The sequence below is a fragment of the Erythrolamprus reginae genome, chromosome 4 (genome assembly GCF_031021105.1).
Source record: "Erythrolamprus reginae isolate rEryReg1 chromosome 4, rEryReg1.hap1, whole genome shotgun sequence".
Taxonomy (NCBI): domain Eukaryota; kingdom Metazoa; phylum Chordata; class Lepidosauria; order Squamata; family Dipsadidae; genus Erythrolamprus; species Erythrolamprus reginae.
Genome location: NC_091953.1, coordinates 67,736,176 through 67,759,344, shown reverse-complemented (window position 1 = coordinate 67,759,344; position 23,169 = coordinate 67,736,176). Strand labels below are relative to the sequence as shown.

The following is a 23,169-nucleotide window of genomic DNA, read 5'->3' as shown; positions in this document are numbered from 1 at the left end:
CTCTCTTCAATATACCCCTGGCTTGCTGCTACGTTCTGTGCCCATATCTTGAAAAGTTTGTATGAAGAGGCGTTCGTAAGACGAGGTACCACTGTATTTTCAAATAATGTTTCCTAATTTTTTCCATATTAATGGTAATGCATTGTTAATATAATCTCTTTGAAAATAGATAAGTATATTTTCCCCCCATACTGCAAGAAAGCATGACAACCTAATTGAAGGATGTGTTCCTCTAGAGCTAACAGTCTTTTATGCCTCAAATTAATCCACTCTTTCATCCCTATTAAGTGCCGAGGGCTGATAATACAATTCTCAATCTGGCAACACAAAACCCTCACTTTTTTGGGGGGGAATCTTGCAACATTTTCAGGCTTATCCTTGCCAGGCACGTGCTTCCTTGTCTCCTCCAAACGCGCCCTGCACACACAGGCGGCTACGCTATAGGGTAGAATGGGATGGAGGACGAGCCAAGGAGTCACCCAATAAGGGAAAGTGCAGAGAAATCACCTTCAAAGCCAGGAATGGTTGATAACAAGCCCAGAGAACAGAAAGACTTCAGAAGGCAAGTTCCTATCAGAGGAAGGACAATCTGTTCCCGGACAACCATGTATCAAAGGATTTGACTTTGAAATACCAAATCAATGGCAGGATTCAAAGGCTTCTTTCTTGGCAAAGAACCTGCTTTTCCTTCTTCCTTCCCCCGCCTCTCATGGTGGGGGAAGAGTGCACGTAAGACACAGCACCAGAACAAGGAACCTTTTGGCTACATGCTGCACACAATAAATCTTTCTCTCTTCCAAATTCTGCCAGAAATTAGTCTTTATGGACTCATCACGCCTGTGCAGTGAAAGGGGAGAAACATTTATTGCATGTAGCATGCAGCCAAAAGGTTCCTTGTCCTGGTTCTGTGTCTTACATGCACTTTCCCTGCCGCCACGTGAAAGGTTTGCTTGCCGATTGCTTCTGCTGCTGCCCCTGGCTAGAAGTTTGGCTCTCAGCTCAGGTTTGATTGATTGTCTGCTTGGTGGGGATGGCTTCTGCTTGGTGGGGATGGCTGAGGCATTGCGAGTGTTGCTGCTGTCCTCACCACCACCTATGGAGATCTTGAATGGCCCCCTGCAGGCCAAACTCAGCTGAGCTGTGTGTGTTGGGGTTGCCCTTGCTATGGTTGCCCAGTGTCTCACTGCTGGGTCCCTGGGGAGAGTAAGCCGGATCTAAAGGAGGAAGGGAGTGCAGGCAAGGGTCCTGCGAGGCTCCCTACCCCAGGAAGAGTCCAGCTCAGTTGCTGTACCACCTGGTGACTTCCAGGGCAGAGGGGTTTCCCAGGCATGCCGGCGGGAGCTGCAGTCAGTAAACACTCAGGTGGAGGGACCACGGAGAGATTGGAGTGGAGACGAGCAGGGGAGCTGTCAACCTTTGCTTATGCTGCTGCTGTATCTCTCTCGCTTGGTTGTCAATAGTTGCTGGGTGGGTTAGAGATAAGGGTTAGTTGGAGGGAAGCGCACAGGAGGCCATGAAGTGAGATAAGTTTTGTTTTCCTTGGTGCCAGGAGGAGACTGTTAGAAGAACATTCCAGAAGAGTGCTGTGCGGGTGAAGATGAATCCACCTGATGGTCAGGGACAATAGGGATTGGGCATTCACCCAAGGGGGTTGGTAAAGGGGGATTTGATATATGCTTGTATCGCACCATTTTCCTCAGACTTTGCTTTTCCTTCGATGCTTTTAGTTCTGATTTTGATAAATTCACTTTTGAACTTTTACAAAAAGGACTCTGAGTTTTATTTATCTTACATTCTGACTGGCAGCTTGACAGGAGCCCTCAAATGACCATCACCATAGAGTGGGAAGCACACTCGCAGAGCAGCCGCTGTCCTGGCTAGGGTTTGAAAGCCACAGAGCTGGAGTTTGGAGCAGAGAAAGAAAGACTTCCACTGCTTTGCTTGCATGCAGCCAAAAGCAGAAGCAGCAGAAATCTTTCTTCTCTCCCCCAAACTCTGGTCCGCCCCATCTCTTGCACGCTGAAAATAATAAGACCCCCCAATAATAAGGCCAAGGTGATATTTTGGGGATCAAAAAATATAATACACTGTCTTGTTTTCAGGGAAACATGGTAGTGTATACATTTTTACATAATAAAATAAAAGCAATAAGAGGGTGGTATTATCATGTATGATTAAATAATACTGTGGCATTAAAACATGGAATAATTAAATGATCAACTATAACTTAATATAAAAGTATATTACTATTGGAAATATATAATTTGGTTGAATGATTAATTTCACTAGTTTTATTTTGTATTAGAATGTATGTGTCAGGCCCAAGTCATTATGTGAAGTCCAAGGTGGGCCTAACACAGCTTGGGAGTGAGAGAGAGATGTCATCATACATTCTTTTCTCCAGATGCCATAGTAACAAAAAAAGGAGGGAATCAGGAATTCTGCATAGGATTGGCCCTCATGACTGCACTTGTAGGTGTGGGGGTGTGAGATGGGGCTTTGACCCGGATGTAATCTAAGGGACTGAGAGTTGGAATGATTCCAGTCGAATCCAGACATGGCCGTTAATAAATCCTACCCGGTGGGAAGCACAGGCGTGGAATTGTTTTATTTCTCGGAATGCTGTTTTGGTTCGCTAACAGTATGACACCCAGGTGCCACATTGTTCATGCACTGATATGTATATAAAAAACAAAATAAAAAACTTGGAAAGAAAAAAAAAGAGACAAACCCAGATTCTAGGTTTACAGATTTACAACTAGGTGCTAACTTATTAAGAGCTATGATTCACTTAACAATTGTGGCAAGAAAGGTCATGTGGGGTAGTGAGTCGGAGGTCATCATGTGGGATGAGATGAGTCAAGGAAGAGATGGAGTGGCTGCTGCCAGAAATGGTTGGCCAGCACACATTTATGTCCTTTGTGAGTGGGGGAGCATAATTTACGGTAGGAGCCTGCTGGCCTCTCAGCTGGCGCACTCTGTGGCTATGGAGCCCACTATTACCACTGGGATGGTAGTCCAGGTAGCAAGTGTGAAGGCAGCATCAGCAGCTGGCGAAGGCGGGGGGGAAGCATATGATACGGACTGCTGGACACTATTACTCTGTGCCCCATTGTCTGTTTTCGCTTGCAGTTGGAGAGGTCATCACTGGTCATCTTCTCTTCCCTATTGCACCCAATACATTTTAGCCCTACTATGGATTGCTGCCACCACTCACCAGACTTGCCAAACCTGAAGGTGAAGTTGCCAGATATAAAGGCAAAGTGGACTTGGTAGAGCACGCCCAGGCCCAGCAGACAAAAGACAGCCACCCCGAGTGGGTAAAGCCAGATCCCACTGCCATGGCTGTCCAAGTTCAGCAAAGACGGGGGGAGGCATGTAATCCAGACTGGGCTGGATTAGTGTCATAGTGGCCCACAGTGTCGATAGGGATCCGTTTTTCTCCAGTCAGGGTGACTGTCTTACCTGCTGGGCCTAGGCATGCCCTACCACCATGACAATGGGCATGTACAGCGTCACCAAATGCTCTTCTGGTTTCCAGCGCGCACATGCGAACCGGACAGCTTTTCTTCGCACATACTGGAGCACCGGAAACCTCAAGACCAGGGGAGAGGGGCAGCAAATCTAATAAATAATAATAAATAATAATAACTCCTGTGCTCCAGCGTGTACACGCACGCACACACACACACACATTCTGGTTTGGTACTCGGTGCCGAAAAGATTCACCATCACTGCTCTATCACCTCTACTTGGCCTTTCTAGCTGGTCACTTTGCCTCTATGTTGAGTTGGCTTGGTGTTCTGGACGATGATGGCAGCGGCGTAATGTACTTGCATGAGCTGCTGGCAGCCTTGGTGGAATTATTTTTGTATTTCTTTTATATGTTGTAAGCCGCCTTGAGTCTTCAGAGAAGGGCGGCATATAAGTCCAATGAATGAATGTGCATAGGAGGCAGTGAGCATGCAAGGACTGGTATCCTGAGTGAAAGGGAAATGCTCAGAAAGCAGTTCTCAGGACACCAGGTCCTGTGTGCTCGCCACTTCCTATGCATGCCCAAGGCACGGGGCCAAGGCAGCATCACAGATCTAAGACTGGCTGCGTTCTGGCCTAGATAGCTGGCATCAGATTGCAGATCACTGCCTGGTTGGCCTGGGCTAGGCTGAGGCTCTGTGGGCCAGTCCTTCGCTGTTTCTTGGGCAGCCTGGCAATGCCAGATCTAACCACCTTGAGTTGGGCATTGAGTTTTATTTAATTTTTTATTTTTTCTCTCAATATACATTTAAAATACAATGTACTATCTCATTTTCCATAAATAAAACGCAGTATTTTGTTAGTAACTAATATCAATCATCAAAAAATTAAAACAAAATATAAACATGTAAGAATTTCAGATTACTTCCCACCATCTAAATAATACATTTACCTAATCCCAAATTTAAAAATTATTTCAGCCATCTAACATTTAGACAATCAATACTTTAAATCAATTAAAAATCATTGACATCATTAATCTCCCCAACAATTCTAAAATCAATTCCACTTATGCATTAATCCAAATCAGTATCACCTACTAAAAATCTTATAATCAATACTTCTAACGGTATTAAAACAAATCAGCAATTCCAAAATTCATATATCTAAATAGAGAAAGAACAAACGAAAAAGTACTCCAGCTTAATCAACCCGTTTCAAACTCCAATTTCTTTAAATTGAGCAGAACTTTGAACCAAATCCTTTTCTTTTCTTTTATATTCCCTTTTAATACCACTTTATTCTTTCGATTTCTTCTCTTAACACCTTCAATTTTTGCAAATGCCAACTTTTTATATTTTTCCAACCAATCACTTTCAATATTGTTTTCTTTTTGAGTCTGGTAAACCTCTAGCTCCAAATCACATCCTTTCAATTTTCCTTTTGTGGTAGTTTCAATATATTCATAGTAAAACATGATCAACAGCCCAATCATTGACCAAACAATTCTTGATGGTTTTTGCAGTATCATTTGTTAAAGTAACAAAATCATCCAATTCAATAACAGGTCCTTTAGTCTGTCCAATCTCCATATTGCCCGTATCTTGTTTTTCATCTTGTCCTAGTTGACCCACAAAATCCTCTGCTGCACTTTTCTCTTTTGAGTCATTCGCTTCCTTTGTTTCTCAAGCAATTCCTGTACAGTCTCTCATTGATTATCTAAATTCAATCATCATTCCTCGAATATCATTAAAAATTTCTCTGATCTCCTGAATCTCTTTACCATTTGAGTAAAATGAATCTGACTCTCTTGAGTACCATTTGAAGGTACCATTTGGGGGTCAGGGGAAAGGGAGGTTCTTGCCTTCTCTTTCTGCTCAAGATCCCCATGTACAATTGGTGGGCCACTGTGTGACGCAGAATGCTGGACTCGATGGGCTTTGGCCTGATTCAGCATGGCTCTTCTTATGTTCTGATTTCTCCATGTCTATAGAAAAAAGACTTATTTTTCCAGCTGTTTACACAAATTCTCTTAAACAGCCTAGTATATTATGTTCACCAAATTCATGAGATAAACGCAAGTTCAAGGGTTTTTAATTTTTTTCCCTCAGGAGTTCATTCAAAGTTCAAATCCACAATCAAAACTTCTTCTTTTATTCGCCTTTTCGAAGAAAATCTGTCCTCCTGTTAGGTTCTTTTTCTTTGTTTTTTCCCCTTTTCCAAGGCCGAACAGCAGATGTTAATTAAATAAGCAAATAATTCTCCCATGATCAAATCTTCTTCCAATACATGGCAGCACCATTGATCCAAAAAAGAAAAAAAAGAGCCTTACTTCCAGTTTTAAAATGTTTAGCCCAAACGGGGAAGGAAGAATTCCAAGATTTAAACAAATTAAGTCTTCTAAATCAAATCTTAATCAATCTAAGCATCCAAAAGCCACCACCTGGATCTTAGCTGTCGCTTTCCAATCCAGTCAATAGACATTGAACAGTTCCGATGTTAATTAGCTGCCTTGCTCAACTTCTCCAAATCTCTTTCTCCTTGATCAAAAGAACAGTTCTATTTTTTTAAAAAAAAAACTTTTGGCAAATCCTTCATCCCAACTCACAATTTTCGTCCACTCAACCTCCTGCACAATTCTTTAAGAATTTTCTTCTTTCCGGATGACTTCCAATAAATTAACAAGTCTCTTCCTGACACATAATCTAGCCATGGCCATAGTTCCCTCTAAGCTGAGCAGTGAGCAATCGCTCACTTAAAAATCATCATCAACTCAGAGTTTTCCAAACCTGCCCAGAAGCCAAGAGGGAAAGAGAGAGAGAGGAAGAGAGAGAAACAGATAGAAAAAAGAGAGGAAGGAAAAGAGAAAGAAAAAGAATGGGAGTAAGGAAGAGAGAAAGAAAATCAAAATCTAGTTTGAAACTAGCTCAACTATTTAAGTGGCATTTTGATATTGATAGAGTTGCCCTATTATGAGCTCACTGTTATAGACACACAGTACAGTATTTTATTTTGAAATTCTCTGAGGCAAAACAGGGTGGGTTTTTTGTTTGTTTGTTTGTTTGTTTGTTTATTTATTATTTCTGTGCCGCCCAGTGCCGAAGGGACTGCCGCTCAGACACTATACTTTTCCGCCCACCCCCCAAAAAAATTAGAGGGAACACTGGCCATGGCTATGGCAACCGAAGCTGTTTCACTCTGCCGTTGGTAGAGGCTCCAGCATGGTATTTGCAAGGTATGCCGACCCCAAAACGGACCCTCAGCCGAGTCCCCTTCTTCACCTCCCCTTCAGGGAGGCTTCAGGCCGATTCAAAGGAATCGGCACCCCTGAACGGCAGGGATTCAGATATCCCCCCACCAGAGCGCAGGAGATTCTGTCTCGCCCCTCTCTCAAGTTGGGCATTGAGTTTGACACCTTTGATCTACAGAAACAAAGTAGAGTTTCAGTATTTCTTATAAACTCTGCTTCCCGACCTGTCTATCTCGAAGAGGTAGAATATATTATTTAAGAAAACAAGAGGTGGTCGGTGTTGAAAATCCTGTTAGAAATGTACAAACATGGAACAAAACACAAGTTTGTTGTATATTTGAGTAAGAACAAAATGGATTAGCATGTAATTGTAGAATATATTCAGTTGAGCTTCTGATATACAACATGTAATAGAAGATTAGATTTATTTCTTACCAAAATGGCATTTGAAAATCTTAAAAATGGAACTAAATCGGAAAATATGTAAATTGTGCTACCAGGTCTCAATTCACCATAATTTGACTACCAGACTTGGGGGCAGGGCAGGGCAGATGTGCTTTCTACTTTATCTTTCAGACAACTAGGTTATGACATTTGAAAGAGAATGCTTTGTATAAAAACCAGATAGCAAATACAAATACATGTCAGAAAATATGACTGACTTTGTTCCCATGTTACCACAGACTTTATAATAAATCCACTTTTGGCTTTATGTACTATAATCTTATTTACTTGCTTTATATTAACTACATGGAATTTTTCTGTTGCTGTTTTGTTAAAATATGTCTTAATAGATTATTGTATTTGTGTTTTAAGTGCTTTGTATACCTGTACCTAAAGGTATGTGGAAACTACAATTCATAAAAATGGATTAACATTTGCAAATATGTTTTCCAAATGAAAATTTCTAACTAAAACATTTTTTCTTGAGATAAATACTTACCTTGTATTTTCCTTTGATAATGCCTTCAAACAATCTTTCTTTTGTACCATAAAAAGGTAAACAACCACTAAGCAGAATAAAAAGAATAACTCCACAGCCCCACACATCTACAGGCTTTCCATAAGGCTCTCTTTTTACTACTTCTGGAGCCATAAAATGAGGAGTTCCTACACGTCCTAAAATAAAATTTAAAAATATTGTTTTTAAAGATGGCAAAGGAATACAAGTTGAAATTTTACACTGCATTTATCATATTTTATTGATTTAGTTATGTGATTATCTACCAACTCTACAGCAGGCCTCTACATAGTGTACAGATATTAACAATTATATAGCTTTACTAGATGCAATAACAATATATTCATGGTTGCATAGTAATCAATCAATCAATCAATCAATCAATCAATCAATCAATCAATCAATCACCAAAGCCAGAGCAGCCAGCTTCTGGAAGGCTCTGAAAACAGAACCATCTTCACTTTGAGGGATCACCCAAAAATAGCAATAGCACTTAGACTTCTATTCTGCTTCACAGTGCTTTACAGCCCTCTCTAAATGTTTCACAGTCAGCATATTACCCCAACAATCTGGGTCCTCGTTTTACTGATCTTGGAAGGGTGGAAGGCTGAGTCAACCTTGAGCCTGGTAAGATTCGAACTGCCAAATTGCAGGCAGCCAGCAGTCATCAGAATTAGCCTGCAGTACTGCACTCTAACCACTGTACCACCGCATATCACAAATATGATATGTTAATATACTATACAATTGAGACATCAGAGCCCAAATATTCTTTTTTAATTCCTCTCTTATAATAATAGTAGTGACTGGAGACCACACCCACCTGCCATTTCAGAGTCCCACATCTGGGCTCCCGAGGCAATTTTTAGGGGGAGAGGTCCTAACCTTTCCTTCTAGATGATGCAATTTCCTCTCAAAAATTCTTCTCCTGCGCTGATACTGAAACAATTTTAAAGCCTCACTAATTTATATGCATATATGTAAAACAGAAAGATAGACTGCACACATACATGAAGAAGAAAGCATATTGTGAGCATATGTCTTTGGTAGTTTGTGACCAAGCTATGTAATCCTGGCATACAAGCCTGGAATCAATTCAATGCAGAGATCAAAATATGAGGAACTAACATTCTTTACCCATTGAAGCTTTAGGACCAGTTTCAAAAGTAGCCCTATCCCCAACAGTGCAAATGGAGACTTTCCTCCCAGGAAAGTCATCACTGGATCACAGAAACCACAGATTTGCAAAATATTTTAAATAAATAAAACTTTCTGTGTTGAAAATCCTGTTTCAAGCTTGAAATGACTGTTTGATATGTGTCCAAGCCAGAATTCTTTTATTTCAAGATTTGTTCTTCAGAAAAAATGTGCTAGAGTTGAGACAATTTGAAATTTGAAATAATTATTCCCAGTTCAAAATGGCTATATCTACTTTGAAACTTTCTTCACAAATTTAATAGTTACACACAAACATTGTATTCATAAAGTATTCAGACCCCTACACTTTTGTCAATTTTATTGTGCTGCAGCCTGATTCTACAGTTGTTAAAATGCATTTTTTCCTCATTCATTTACACTCCCTACCCCATAATGACAAAGTAAGAACAGAAGTTTAGAAATGTCTGTAAATCTATAAAAAAGGAAAAACTGAAGTATCACATTGCCGAACGTACTTAGACCCTTTGCAACAGTACTTGAAATTTAGCTTTGGTGCACCCCATTTCTCTTGATCGTTGCTGACATTTTTCTATACAGATTTAATGTGTGGTAAATTAAATTGATTGGACATGATTTAGAAAGGCACCTGCTTTTCTATAGAAGATATCAGAGTGGGGCAGGCTACAATAAAATTTCTGTTGCACTAAAAGATTCCTAAGAAAGAGCACAGTGGCTTCCATAATTCTTGAATGGAAGAAGTTTGGCACAACCAGGACTCTTCCCAAGAGCTGGTTGCCCAATGAAACTGAGCAATCAGGGAAGAAGGGCCAAAAAACCCAATTGTCACTTTGACTGCACTTCAGAGATACTGTGTGGAGATGGGGCAGAGTTACCGAAGGACAATCATCACTACAGCCCTGCACTGGTCTGGACTTTATGGCACAGTGGCTAGATGGAAGCCTTTCCTCAGTGAAAAACACAAGAAAGCTCATGCAAAAAAGTATCTGAAAGACTCTCAGACTGAGGAAAAAGATTATCTGAGAAAAGGAGTCACAGCTCATCACCTGCACAACATCAACCCAATGATGAAATGTGGTGGTGGCAGCATCATGTTGTGACAGTGTTTTTCAGCAGCAGGGACTGGGAAACTGGTCAGGGTTAAAGGAAAGCTGAATGGAGCTAAGTACAAAGATATCCTCAATAAAAACCTTTTTCACTGAAGACATCAGGACTTCAGATTGCGCTGAAGATTCACTTTCTAACATGAGAACAATCCTAAATACCCAGCCAAGACAACAAAAGAGTGGCTTAGAGACAACTCTGTGAATATCCTAGAATGGTCCAGCCAGAACCCCAATTGAACCCTCTATAGAGGGACCTGAATATAGTTGTCCACTCATTGAGAGGATTTTGAAGAAAGAATGGCAGAAAAATCCCCCAATCCAAATGTACAAAGCTTGTCGCATCATATCCAAAAAGACTCAAGGTTGTTAAAATTGCTGCAAAAGGTGTTTAAAAAAAAATACTGAGTGAAGGGTCTGGATAGTTATCCCAATATGATATTTCAGTTTTTCATTTTAATAAATTTCTAAAATTCTGTTTTTACTTTGTGATTACGGAGTGTAGATTAATAGGAAAAAAAGATTTTCAAAAACTGTAGAATCAGATTGCAGCATTAAAAATGTGAATGGGATCTGAATACTTTCTAAATGCACTGTACACACATTAAATTCTTCAAAAGCATAATTCCTGAGTTAAGAAGAACCAATTTGCCTGAGAAACACTGATTTTGTTCATTCTCAAAAAGGCAATAACCAAGGTTGATGTGTTTTGCTTAATCAGGCTAGAATAGACAGTGCTAAGTTGCAGCAAAGACTTCAATTAAAATTGACTCACATTTAAACAAAATATGAAATATATTTAATAAATTAATATGTTATTTTATTTTATTTTTCATTCTTAAGCAGGGTTTACTTTGCAAATTTCAATTGTTTCTTAATTATCACTTGCAGAATATTCAAGTTGCACAACTAGACTGTTCTATTTTGTTTTTTGTAAACAAACTATTTTCTTATATCTTATAACTTTTAAAAATGTTTACTGTACATGATATGAAATAGTCATTACTTACCTCCAGCAACAAGTCCTGATTCTCCTAATTGAATAGCAACACCAAAACCACCAAGTTTTACAGGTGCTGAATTTTCCTTTGAAGCAAGTAGTACACAGTGTGGCTGAAATGATAAAATCACCCTGATGATTGATAAGCCATCAATTTATTATGGCACCAGAATATATATGTACAATAATAATTGACAGGGTACAAAATGTATCATGCACAATTTAAATAGGCTCTTCAAATCTGATGGCACACATTGTGCTAGTGATGAAACTAAAAAAATGTTGGAATGCCAACAGAATGGGACTTTCCACTTCCTCCGTTTGGCCATGCCTGGTTGGCCCCGAGTATTCAAGCCCCAGACATTGGGCACTGCCTTTTCTCCTTGGCTGAATCGGCCCCAGCTCTTCGTCCCAGCCCTTCTGTCCCAGCCCCTTCGCTAAAAGCCTGGCGCGAATGGGCTTTGGGCGCACAGGACACTTTGCTGAAAGCCAATCAGAGGCATGCCCTTCCCGCACAGAATTCTATACCTTGGCCATTTCCAGCGCTCCTTGCTGAGTCTGTGGATAACTCTGCCCCCCAGTTCATTCCAGCTCCCTAAAAGCACATTTTTAAAAAAGGGGGAGGTTTTTGTGCCAAGGGGCAGTTTTTCCCTCTGCTGGAGACGTGGGACTTAAATCCTTGCATTGTGCACCGCTGGTTTTCTTTTTACCTTTTGTCACAATAAGGCAAAAGAATTTCACCCTGGCAAATATCAGGGAGCTGGACAGCTTTGGAGACTTTCAGAAAAAAGGCCCTGCCTTTTGCAACCCCCCCCCCAACTCCTATCCAGGAGCATGTGAGGCTCGCCATTATCCCACTCGATCTCCTTCCTTCCTTCCTTCCTTCCTTCCTTCCTTCCTTCCTTCCTTCCTTCCTTCCTTCCTTCCTTCCTTCCTTTCCTTCCTTCCTTCCATTTCTCCTTCCTTCCCTGGCAAAGGTTTTTCTTATTTTGAATGTTTCCAGGCGGGCTGGCAGGGGTATGGGGAGCATGTGCGCCCGACATTGAAAATCACCTTCGTCGGTCTCTGCTGTGAGAAGAACGGAGAGAGAACGAGAGAGTGAGAGCAACAGACAGAGCAAGATAGAGACAAAGTGAGAAAGAGAGCAAGAGTGGGGAGAGAGAGATAGAGAGAGAGAGAGAAAGAAAACAAGAGAGAAAGTGAGTGAGAGAGAAAGAAAAGAGAGAGAAAGTGAGAAAAAGAGAGAGAGAGCAAGAGGGGGAGAGAAAGAGAGAGAAAGAGAAAGAAGGAAGAGAGAGAGAGAGAGTGAGAGAGAGCAAGAAAGAGAGAGAGAGAGAGATGTGAGAGGAAGGAAGAGAGTGAGAGAGAAGAAGAAAGCAAGAGAGAGAGAGACAGAAAGCAAGAGAGAGAGAGGAGTGGAAGGAAGAGAGAGAGAGAAAATGATAGAAAAAGGGGAGAAAAAAGCGAAATGAGAAAATGATTGAGGCAGAGAATGACAGGAAAGAGAGAGAAACAGAGAGAGAAGTGACTCTTGATTTAAAGCATATGGTAAAAGCACTTAAATAATAACAGAGAAACCCCCCCCCCAGCCCTCACCTGTTTTTATTAATAATTATGTTTTTGGTTTTGCTGGTTGTTTTAGTTTTAATAGTTTTTTTAAATTATTAATTTCTTTTAATAAAAAGAAGGGATTTTTCCTTATTTATTTATTTATTTATTTACTTACTTACTTACTTATTTTTCTATGCCACCCAGTCCCAAGGGGACTGCCGCTCAGACACTATGCCTTTCCGCCCACACCGAAAAAAAATTAGAGGGAACATTGATGGCAGGAGTTGGCTTTCCTTGTTCTTTTGCAACAGCAATGCTGCCACTGCCACATTGGTAGTGTCCGACTGAATGATGAATTGTCATTCGGAGTTGGGGTGCTGTAGAATCAGTTCCTGGGCAAAGAGCTGCTTCAGTCTTTGGAAGGCTTTCTGGCAATCAATCGTCCAACAGATTGGCTGGTTTGGCAAGCATCAGGCCTGTTTTTAGTAGCTCCATCAGTGGCAGAGTTACTTCAGCAAAGGCCGGGATGAATTGTCTATAGAAGTTTGCAAAACCTAGGAAGCTTTGAAATTGCTTGTGAATGCATGGGGAATGACAATCAAATACTGCTCTTACTTTCCATGGGTCCATCTTGATCCTGTCCTTGGAGATATGGTATCCTAAATAGTCCTGTGAAGTTTTGTGGAATTTACATTTGGAAAGTTTCATGTATAATTTGGCGACTAGGAGTTTTTGCAAGACTTGTTGCATCAGTTTCACGTACTTTTCCAGTGTCTCATTAAAGATGAGAATATCATCTAAATCAGTGTTTCCCAATCTTTTTTGAATCACGGCACATTATTCACATTTACAAAATCCTGGGGAACATTGAGCGGAGGGGGGGGGGGCTAAAATAAGTTTGGACAAAAAAACCCTCTCTTCCTCCCTTTCGCCCTATTTCTCTCTCTCCCTCCCTCTTTCTTTCCCTCTCTCTCTCTCCATCCCTCTTTCTTTCTTTCTCCCTCTTTTTTGCTCTTTCTCTCTACCTCCCTCTGTCTTTCCCTCTCCCTCCTTCCCCCCTCTTTCTCTTTCTTGCTTTCTATCTCTCTCCTACATTCTTTCTCTCTCTTTCTCTCTCTCTCTTGCTATCTCTTTTATTCTCTTGCTTTCTCTCTCACACATTCTCTTTCTCTCTCCCTTGTTTTCTCTCTCTCTCTTTCTCTCTTGCCTTCCTTCTCTCTTTCTCTTTCTCTCTTGCTTTCTTTCTCTCTTCCTCTCTCTCTCTCTATTTCTTGCTTTCTTTCTCTCTTTCTTTCTCTCTCTTTCTCTCTTGCTTTCTCTCTCCCTCTCTCTTTCCTTCTCTCCTTCTCTTTCTTTCTCTCTCTCTTGCTTTCCTTCTCTCTTTCTTTCTTTCTTTCTCTCTCTCTCTCTCTTGCTTTCTTTCTCTCTTTCTCTTGCTTTCTTTCTCTCTCTTCTCCTTTTTCTCTCTCTCTCTTTCTCTCCCGTACACCACACCGGCAACAGAGAGAAAGAGAGAGCGAAAGCGGAGAGAGAGTGGAGGGCGGCTTGCCGGTCCGTGGCCCCCTGGATCAGCAGCCCCACATGGTCCCAGCGCGGACTCCGCCGTCGCCTTCACCTCCGCCCGGCTCTGCAGCTAAGAGGCAGCAGCCACGTCTACCTCTTTGCCCTTCCAGGCGTCCAGGGCGCTCAGCGCCCGGCCATGCGCTGCCTCCGCCTCCCGGTAGCACGCCCGACTTCTACCTGCAGGAATGGGTGGTGGGGTGCCACAAAGGGCAGCCCTTGAAGGCCGCCACAGCGCCATTGTTGTCATTACGGCACAAAGCCACGTAGTCCCAGATCGCTCACTTCTCCAGCCAGCAAGCCGGCTGCCTGGGAAAGTGGCGCATTTTTTAAATGTGCGCTTTTCAAACGCGATGCTTTCCTGGGCAGCCGGCTTTGCTGGCTGGAGAGGGAGCGATTTGGGACTGCGTGGCTTTGCGCCACTTCAAAAGTTTCTGCAGGGGGGGTTCCTAATGGCTGTGCGGGCACACGCCCACGCAGCTTAGAGGCAACAGTGGCCGGCACCCTCCCACTGGGCCCCAAAAGCTCACTTGCCGTCACCACCAGGAAAGCTCCAGCCGGGCCGGGCTCGTGGCACACCTGACCATGTCCCGTGGCACACTCGTGTGCAGCGGCACACTGATTGAAAAACACTGATCTAAATAGACAAGCAACCCCTTGTACAAATGGGGGTAGAGCACCTCAATGTACTGCATTAAAACTGTGGGGGCTCCCTCCAGTCCAAAAGGCATCACCTTGAATTGGAAGCTTCCCAGCGGGCAGTTGAATGCAGTTTTCCATTCATCCCCTCCCTGATTTGGATGCAATAGTATGTTTCTCTCAAATCTAGCATGGTAAATATCTTGCCTTTGGACAAATGGTTCAGCAAGTCTTTCATGAGGGGAAGGGAATAGGTGTTCTGCACACAAACCACATTTATCTCCTTAAAGTCCATAGTGATCCCAGCGTCTTTCTTCTTGAATAACATGGGGGCGGCGACACTCAATTTTGCTGGTTGAATGAACCCCTACTCCAAATTGGGATCAATATACCTCCTCAAGTTCTTCCAATTCAAGTGATACATCTTCCACTTTGGGAATGTTGCACCTGGCTCAAATTTTATTGCACAATCCATTGGCTGGTGAGGGGGAAGTTCCCTACATTCTTCCTCGCTAAACATCTTCTCTAAGTCTCAATATTCTCTTGGAACCCTCTGGGAACCTGGTGGAGTGGCCTCCTTTGCAGGCGCTACTAGTTGAAAATTGGTCGGGGCCCCAGCCATCAGCCCTCCTCGGAGCTTCTGGTTCCTAAGATGGGCTGTCAGTCCGACGTGCATGGTTAACTTCCGGTACACATCCTCCCATCTTATGATGGGTGTCTACTTATCTAGCCATGCCAGGCCCAGGATGAATGCTTCTGACATCTTGGAGGCTACTATGAAACAAATACTTTTGCAATGTTGTTCCATCTTTAACTCTACAAGTTCAGTGAGGAGAGTGGCTGGGGAGCCCCTGATTAGCAATCCGTCCAACTTTTGGAACCAGATGTGGTTTGCAAGGGCCCTGGTACAGATCCCCAGCTTTTCCATCACTACCTTACTGATTAGGCACTGCGAGCAACCCGTGTCTAATATGGCATCTACCTCCCATTCCTCCATTTCTGGCACTTTAATCTTTGTCTTTATGAGAATAGGGTGAACGGCTTCACTCACCATCAGATTGCCTTTATCACTGCCCCCTTCGTCCCAAGAGGTTGCCGCATCTTCCATAGGTGTAGTCTCGTCATGGTTTGGAGGGGAAGGGTGCTCTTCCAACTGAAGCACCAGCTGTCTCGATTCCGGTGGTCTTGGGCCCCTCTTCCTGGAAGCAGCAGGTGGCCTGGCCTTTGGCTGAGGATGGAGGCTGGCGCCAGGCACTCAGTGGCCAGCCTGACCACACCGATAGCACTTTATGCTCCTATTTGGCTTGAAGCACAGGGTTGGTGTGGTCTTAGGTGAAACCCTATGACCCAACTGCCTTCTGGCTGGCTGGTCGATTGAGGTTTTCTTTCAGCTTTTGACCACATAGTCTAGAGCGATGGCGTTGGAATACCAATCTTGGACTCAACACGGCCCCCCACTGTTCTTGCACGCCTCTTTCAATTCCGGATCCTGTGCATCTTGGAACGTGTGCACCAAGAGCCGTTTGGCCCAGTCCCACGCCTTCCTTGCCGCTCTTTTAAACTCTCATGCCAGTGTCTTCACTGGGCGCCCCGCTTGCTTCAACTTTTGGATTTGTTCCTCGGCGCATACTTGCTCGGCCTTGTCATGGAATCTGACCCTCATCAACTGGATAAAGTCAACCATGTTACCTAGCTCAGGGGCCACTTCATCATGGAGCTCAGCCATCCATTCTGCTGCTTCCCCCTCATTCATTCCTTCAGTTATCTTATCAATCAGCTTTCTATCTGTCTGGTAGCGGTTCCTCGTATTCATCAATATAGGCCCATATTTGACTGAGGAAATAGGACAGCTTCTTTGGGTCACCATTGAATATGGCACAGAACTGAGGTACGTCTTCCAGGGCTCTGGGGCAGCGGCTGGCCCAACAGCCTGTTGGGGGCCCCCTCCAACCTGACCCCCTTTCTGCTGCCTCTGTTGATCTAGGCCCCATGCAGCTTTGTCTTCAGGGATGGGCCCTGCCACTGATGGAGGGGCGCGCACGCCTAGACCTGACATCGCAGGGGTTGGCTGAGACGGCCCCATCCATGGTGTGATATTTGGCTGAATGGGGTATGATATTTGGCTGAATGGGAATGATGGCTCTACGCCCATCCCACTCTAGGGAAGAAAGCCCATCCTGGTGGGCCTTACCACAGTGGTGTTGCTCCCAGGCCTGGGGGGTGGGCTTGCTGCTGCTGGTACTTCCCTCCCTCCCAACTGCCCTTGTTGGGGATTCCCTAGACCTGGCTGATAAGCTGGCTTTGGCGGAGGGTATTGGGTTGTTCAACAGACTTCACCCTGGTGGAGACGCTCCCTAGAATTCCACTTGCTGCTATGTGGAAAGGGGCTTTGGTGCCTCTCTGGGAAAGAGAACTTTGGCGGGGCCAAATTCCATTAGGGGCCTCAGGCTATGACTGAAGGCTTGTCCAACTCACGTTTAAACATTCAAACTGGTTAGGGAGATCCATCAACTGACTGCATAACATCAACTGGAATCTTGCTTTCAGAGCAGTTTGTGAACATAATTTCCTGCTGTCTCTATCCTTGAGTCGAGAGCAGCTCAGTGGCCAGAGGGCCTCCCTCCCCTTAGGGGGGAGGACTCAGACCCCTTACTGCACATTGGGAGGTCCGCTCTAGCCAAGAGGGGGGCTAAGGAGCTGGCTGCTTGGGCCTAGCCCTCATCTGAAATTCATCCCTTTTGGCTTCTCTGGCAGCTGCAAATTCCTGGGGTGGATCGCAGAGGGCGTGGAATCCCATAGCTAAGTCACCCTCTGCTGGCTCCCCAGCAGCTTGCTGCTTCTCTTCCATTTTCCCCCCTTTCCTTTTTTTCTCTGAGTCTTCAAACTGCCTGGTGCTGGGTCGGATATTGGAGTTAAGGACTCTGACCAGCGCCCTGAGCGTGGGGTAACTGGATGAGATTTTTAGCTTAGAGATTCGGGTTAATTGTCAAGGTATCATCCAAATTTAAATCTGAATCCAAGTCAAGGCATTCCTCAAAGTTTTAATTTATTTCTGGAACCATCCTGGAACCTCCACCGGGAAACATGAATCTGAACTTCCCACCCAGTTTAAAGTTCATATGCCTTGCCCCCCACCCACAATCTTGTCACATTGTGCACTCAGATTGTGCCAGTGTAGCAACTCCTTCTTCTACTTCTGCCCAGGTGGTGGCCTTGAACTTCTCGAAAGAATGCTTTGTGGCTGCATCTGGTCCCTCATGAAATCACCTCTCCCCAAGTTCCCACAAATATCACAGATAGTGTGGCAAACCATTTTCACCAACTTCTGCACTGGCTTGACATTAGAACTACGGCGTCTTGGGTCTGACCTAAGCAGAGTTTACAAAAATTATCTGCTACAACACCCTACCTGTCAATGACTACTTCAGTTATAATTGCAACAACACATAAGCATACAATAGATACAAACTTAAGGTAAACCGCTCCAAACTCGATTGCAGATAATATGACTTCAGCAACAGAGTGATCAATGCCTGAATGCACTCTCTGACTCTGTGGTTTCATCCCCAAACCCCCACACATTTAACCTTCGACTGTCTACTGTTGATCTCACCCCATTCCTAAGAAGTATGTAAGAGGCATGCATGTTACCAATATTATTACCTTCCCTATCCTACTGTCCCCATTTATTCATATCCATAATCATATTTATACTTATATCTGTTAATCTTGACAAATAAATGAAGAAACACACCAATAAAATAAAATATCATAGTCAAGGAAACAAACAAATGGATTGTAGAATAAATCAATCCAAATAGCAATAGCATTTAGACTTATAGACTGCTAAAGTTCTCACTTGAAGCACAAATTACAAAGCTCAAATTATCATATTTTGAATATATTATGCAAAGAACTGTCTCTCTTGAGAAATCTGTAATACTGAGAAAGGTAGAAGAAAAGACAGGAAGAGGATGACCAGTGGCAAGATGGATAAACTGAATTACAGTTGTGATGGATATAGTGTTGGGATGATCTGAAGTATGGGACTGCCCTTCTCACTAAGAATCAGCACCAGGTGGATAATTCATAACTATATTTAAATTGTAAATTATCTACCTCAATTTCTATACTGCACTTGTTTTGTGATTATAACTACTGTACACATTTATTGTAGAAGTTTATACTATATTATACTCATTATTTATGAAATGATAGATACAATAAACCGATTAAAAATAGAATTACTGACTGCATCAGATCTTGATTCAATAATAGAACACCCAAAGAAATAAGCAGACCACCTGTACATAAACACATTTCTAGCTCTCAGACTAAAGGGTGTGGAAAATGTTTTGAATGTAAATAGAACTCAAAATTAGTGTTTTAATTTCAAAACATTCCACATTCTAAATGTGAAGTGGATATAGGAATTTCATTAAAAAGAAAAAGATAGTGTACATAATTATATTATATTATGTTATATTTTATGTGTGTGCACTTATGAACCTTACCATATGAAATGGTTCAATTGTTTTACTATTCTGTCCAAAATTCCAAATTAATAGTGCCCTTAACTGAGTAAAACAGAGAAATCAAGCAACAATAAATATTACAAACACTTACATGGATATTTTTCCTGTAATTATATGACTTACCTTCACATCCCTGTGAATTATATTATTATCATGACAATAGCGTAGTGCTTCCAATATCTGTCTCATGTAATGACTGCAAAACCAAACATGCAAATAAGTTAAAAGCACTGCAAAGAAAAAATAGGCATAAAATTAAGGTTGTTTGAGTACTATATTTTAGAAATTCAAAATCATTGGTCTTTATTTACATTATATCTACTTTGAAGCCTAAGGCTGTAACATTTCTCTCTAGAAATACCATGTTTTCCTGAAAATAAGGCATGTCAGAGGTTTTGCAGAATTTGCTAATATAAGGCACCCCCCCCCCCAAAAAAAATAAGGCATAGTCAAGTTTACATACGGTACGGTGGAAAAACATACGGTACCATTCAAAGCTGTTCATAGCGGTACTGTAATACAGTGTTCCCTCGATTTTCGCGGAGGTTGCATTCTGAGACTGCGAAATAGAGATGCTTCCTTTCTTCCTCCCCCCTCCCTCCTCCATTCCTGGTTTTACTTAACCCAAAACTGAGCTGCTTGATGGCTCACAGGACCTCTGCTGCTGCAGATCTTGCCACCGTGTCTTCTGTTTGCCGCCGCGGGGGCAGGAGGTGCAATCTGGGCACCGGCGGCCAAGGCTCAGCCCCCTCGCCGGACCTGTCTTTTTTCGCGCCGGAGCTGCTTGGGGAAGAGCCTTCAGTGGCCATGGGCGTGCCTCCGAATCCGGGGGCAGAAGACAGCCCTACGGATGGGCGGCTACCTGCCTGCAGCAGCAAAGGGGGCCGACAGTTTGGGCTGGTCAGCGTCGGGAGCTGCTCCTCCACTTTCGGGATGCCACCGCCAATTTTGCTGCTGTAGATTTTGCTGCCGCCAGGCCTCTCAGCTGTCTGGCGGCCCACATGTCTTCTGTCGGTCGAGGCGGTGCAACGGCGTCTGACAGAAGACACGTGGGCCGCCAAACAGCTGAGAGGCCCGGCAGCAGCAAAATCGGTGGCAGCGAAATCGGTGGTGGCATCCCGAAAGCGGAGGAGCAGCTCCCGACGCTGACCAGCCCAAACCGTCGGCCCCCTTTGCTGCTGCAGGCAGGTAGCCGCCCATCCATCGGGCTGTCTTCTGCCTCCGGATTCGGAGGCACGCCCATGGCCACCGAGGGCTCCTCCCCAAGTGGCGCCGAAAAAAGATGGGTCCGGCGAGGGGGCTGAGCCTTGGCCGCCGCTGCCCAGAAATATAAGGCATCCCCCGAAAATAAGACATAGCACAACTTTTGGAGCAAAAATGAATATAAGACAGTGTCTTATTTTCGGGGAAACACGGTAAGTCCGGAAAGAAAAAGTTGCTTCTAAATGAATATCCATAATATCATGATGTTATTTATTGGCAAGATTATATTTAGAGTTTCCTATGTAAACAATTTAAAATCAAAGTCCAATAGAATAATTTGATAAAAATATAAACATTGCTTTAACAAAATATTAGAATTGAAATTAACATACATTTCAATCATAGTAAAATAATTTAAAATAAGACAGACACAAGCCAAAAATACAACATAATGCCCTTGTGTATTGTATTTAATTAATTTAACATTATTTAAAACTCTTCAGAAAAAACAAAAAGGTATTTTCTGATGTTTGAAAGGACAGTAATTAGCGTAGCTAACCAGAATTGCTGGAAACCAGGAGGCACATAGATTTAGTATATTATTATATTAAAATGTTGAGAGAGGGCACACTCTGAAATAATTGATATCAAGACTCTTTCCCTTGGATCCATACTTTATATTATAATTGGTGGGGAACTTGATGCTAATTTTAATGTAATTTTGATGTAATTTTAACTATAGTGCTACCTCTACCTAAGAATGCCTCTACTTAAGAACTTTTCTAGATAAGAATCGGGTTTTCTAGATTTTTTTGCCTCTTCTCAAGAACCATTTTCTACTTAAGAACCTGAGCCCGGAAAAATTTCCCAGGAAATTTGAGAGTGGCACGAAGGCCCAGCCAGTTTCCTGCCATTCACCCTTTAATTCTGGCCATCTCGGGCATTTCTGGGCTGCCAGAGGAACCTTTCAGTGGTGCTTAAGGAGCCTTTGGCAGTCCAGAGCGAACAGAGCATTTTCCTTTCTCTGGGCACTTGGAGAGGGAATAAATCACTTCACTGTGGTGACTCCCTTGCGCTACTTCCCATACACCCAGTGTGAGGTTGCCTCCTGGAGCACCTGGGTGCAAAAAGGCAAAAGGGGGCACTTCCCCCCAGCTGGATCAACTTGGCTTCAGCCAAACCGAGGTGTCACTACAGTGAAGGAAAGGCGCCAGCTACAAAGTGAGCAAGCGAGAGAGGGAAGCTCTTCAGCATGGGAAGAGGAAGCAGGTAGCAGAGCAGCAGTGGTTACCTTTCGGTCAAAGGATCAGGAGGTTCCCCCCTCTCTCCGGCCTGGGCTTCTCCCTCTGGCGCAGTATATGGGAGGCAACCTCGTGCCGGATGTATGGGAGGTGCGTACTACTCCTTGCCGCCTCAGAGTCCTTCTTTTTTTTTTAAGCCTTAAAGTTTGGGATTTTTTTGATTCCCCTCACCTCAACTTTCTTCCTTCGGCAGTGACTGTCCTCCTCCTCTTCTTCCTCCACCCAAATTCTGAGCTTTTATTTCTTTCCTAATGGGTCTGCATGCATTATTTGCTTTTACATTGATTCCTATGGGAAAAATGCTTCTACTTACAAACTTTTCTACTTAAGAACCTGGTCATGGAATTAATTAAGTTCTTAAGTAGAGGTACCACTGTATTTAAAGTCACCTGCTCATTAATAAAAATAGATAATTAGCAAACTTACTTTATGGAGGGGCAAGTACCTGACCAGAACACAAGTTCAGATAAAAATATCTGGATAAAGATTGCATCAGCCCTGACAGTGTAATCCATATAATAATGATCTTTGCATAAATAAAGTATAGGAGGAATGCTCCAGATCCTTGGAGAGTTTAGAGTAAAATGATAGCAGAAGAGAAGATTGAAAATGGTCAAAGTCTAAAACTGGAAGAAAATATGCAGTGTCAACTCATAACTATGGAAGTAAGATATAGCACACCAATGAGCAAGGAATTGATCACTAACTCAGCATGCTCATATGAATGCCATAAAATTGCTACACTGAATATGACAAAACTATCAAGAGAGATTTGGGTCCATTCAGGAACTACTTACAACTATGAGAGTACTAGAAATTAACATAAAGTAAAGTTTGTGAAGGCTTTTCAAGAAGCATTCCATGCCCAGGTGACAGAATATTGGGTCATTATCCACTAGTTGGGATACAACAAAATGTTTTTAAAGTAAATGTGTGGGGGGGATAAAAGCAAAATCTATGACTTTATTGACAGAAGAAATTGAAAAACTACTTGTAGAGCACAGGTGGCATCACATTGCCATCAAGTCACTTTTGCAACATTTTTCCCATATGAGGATCTGGGGTGGCTGTGGCCTGTGTGTGATGCAGGCCGCCAGTTTGACAACCTTGTTGTAGAGAAAAGAATCCAGAACTGGTCTGTAGTTATAAAGAAAATCAGGTACTGTACAATCTTTCCTGGTACTAATTAATTACTATCAAGTGCTCAAATCCAGACAAATTTTAACAATGTTATATTCAGGATCTTCAAGGAATGGGTATTACACAAACCAAAGGTAGAGTGGTCTAAAAAAATGACAGATTGCATCTGAGCACCATTAAGTTCCAGATATCCTTTATTACAACTCCAATTTTGGATAAAGCAATTGCGATAACAACTAATGCCTCAGATTGAGTCACTACCAAAAGTTAGTACAG

The 23,169-nt window shown here is 42.8% G+C and overlaps 1 protein-coding gene across 4 annotated transcripts in view; it reads right to left on the bottom strand.

Annotated features, from left to right (window-relative positions):
- The window catches only part of CASK (calcium/calmodulin dependent serine protein kinase), a 300,775-nt gene that overhangs the window by 151,763 nt on the left and 125,843 nt on the right, over positions 1-23,169 (bottom strand). For all 4 annotated transcript variants that reach the window (XM_070750527.1, XM_070750530.1, XM_070750528.1 and 1 more), the window contains exons 5-7: positions 19,373-19,445; positions 10,975-11,077; positions 7,668-7,843 (exon numbers count right to left, since the gene is read on the bottom strand). In XM_070750527.1, coding sequence (XP_070606628.1) covers positions 7,668-7,843; positions 10,975-11,077; positions 19,373-19,445 — 352 coding nt within the window. The remainder of the gene's footprint in view (positions 1-7,667; positions 7,844-10,974; positions 11,078-19,372; positions 19,446-23,169) is intronic.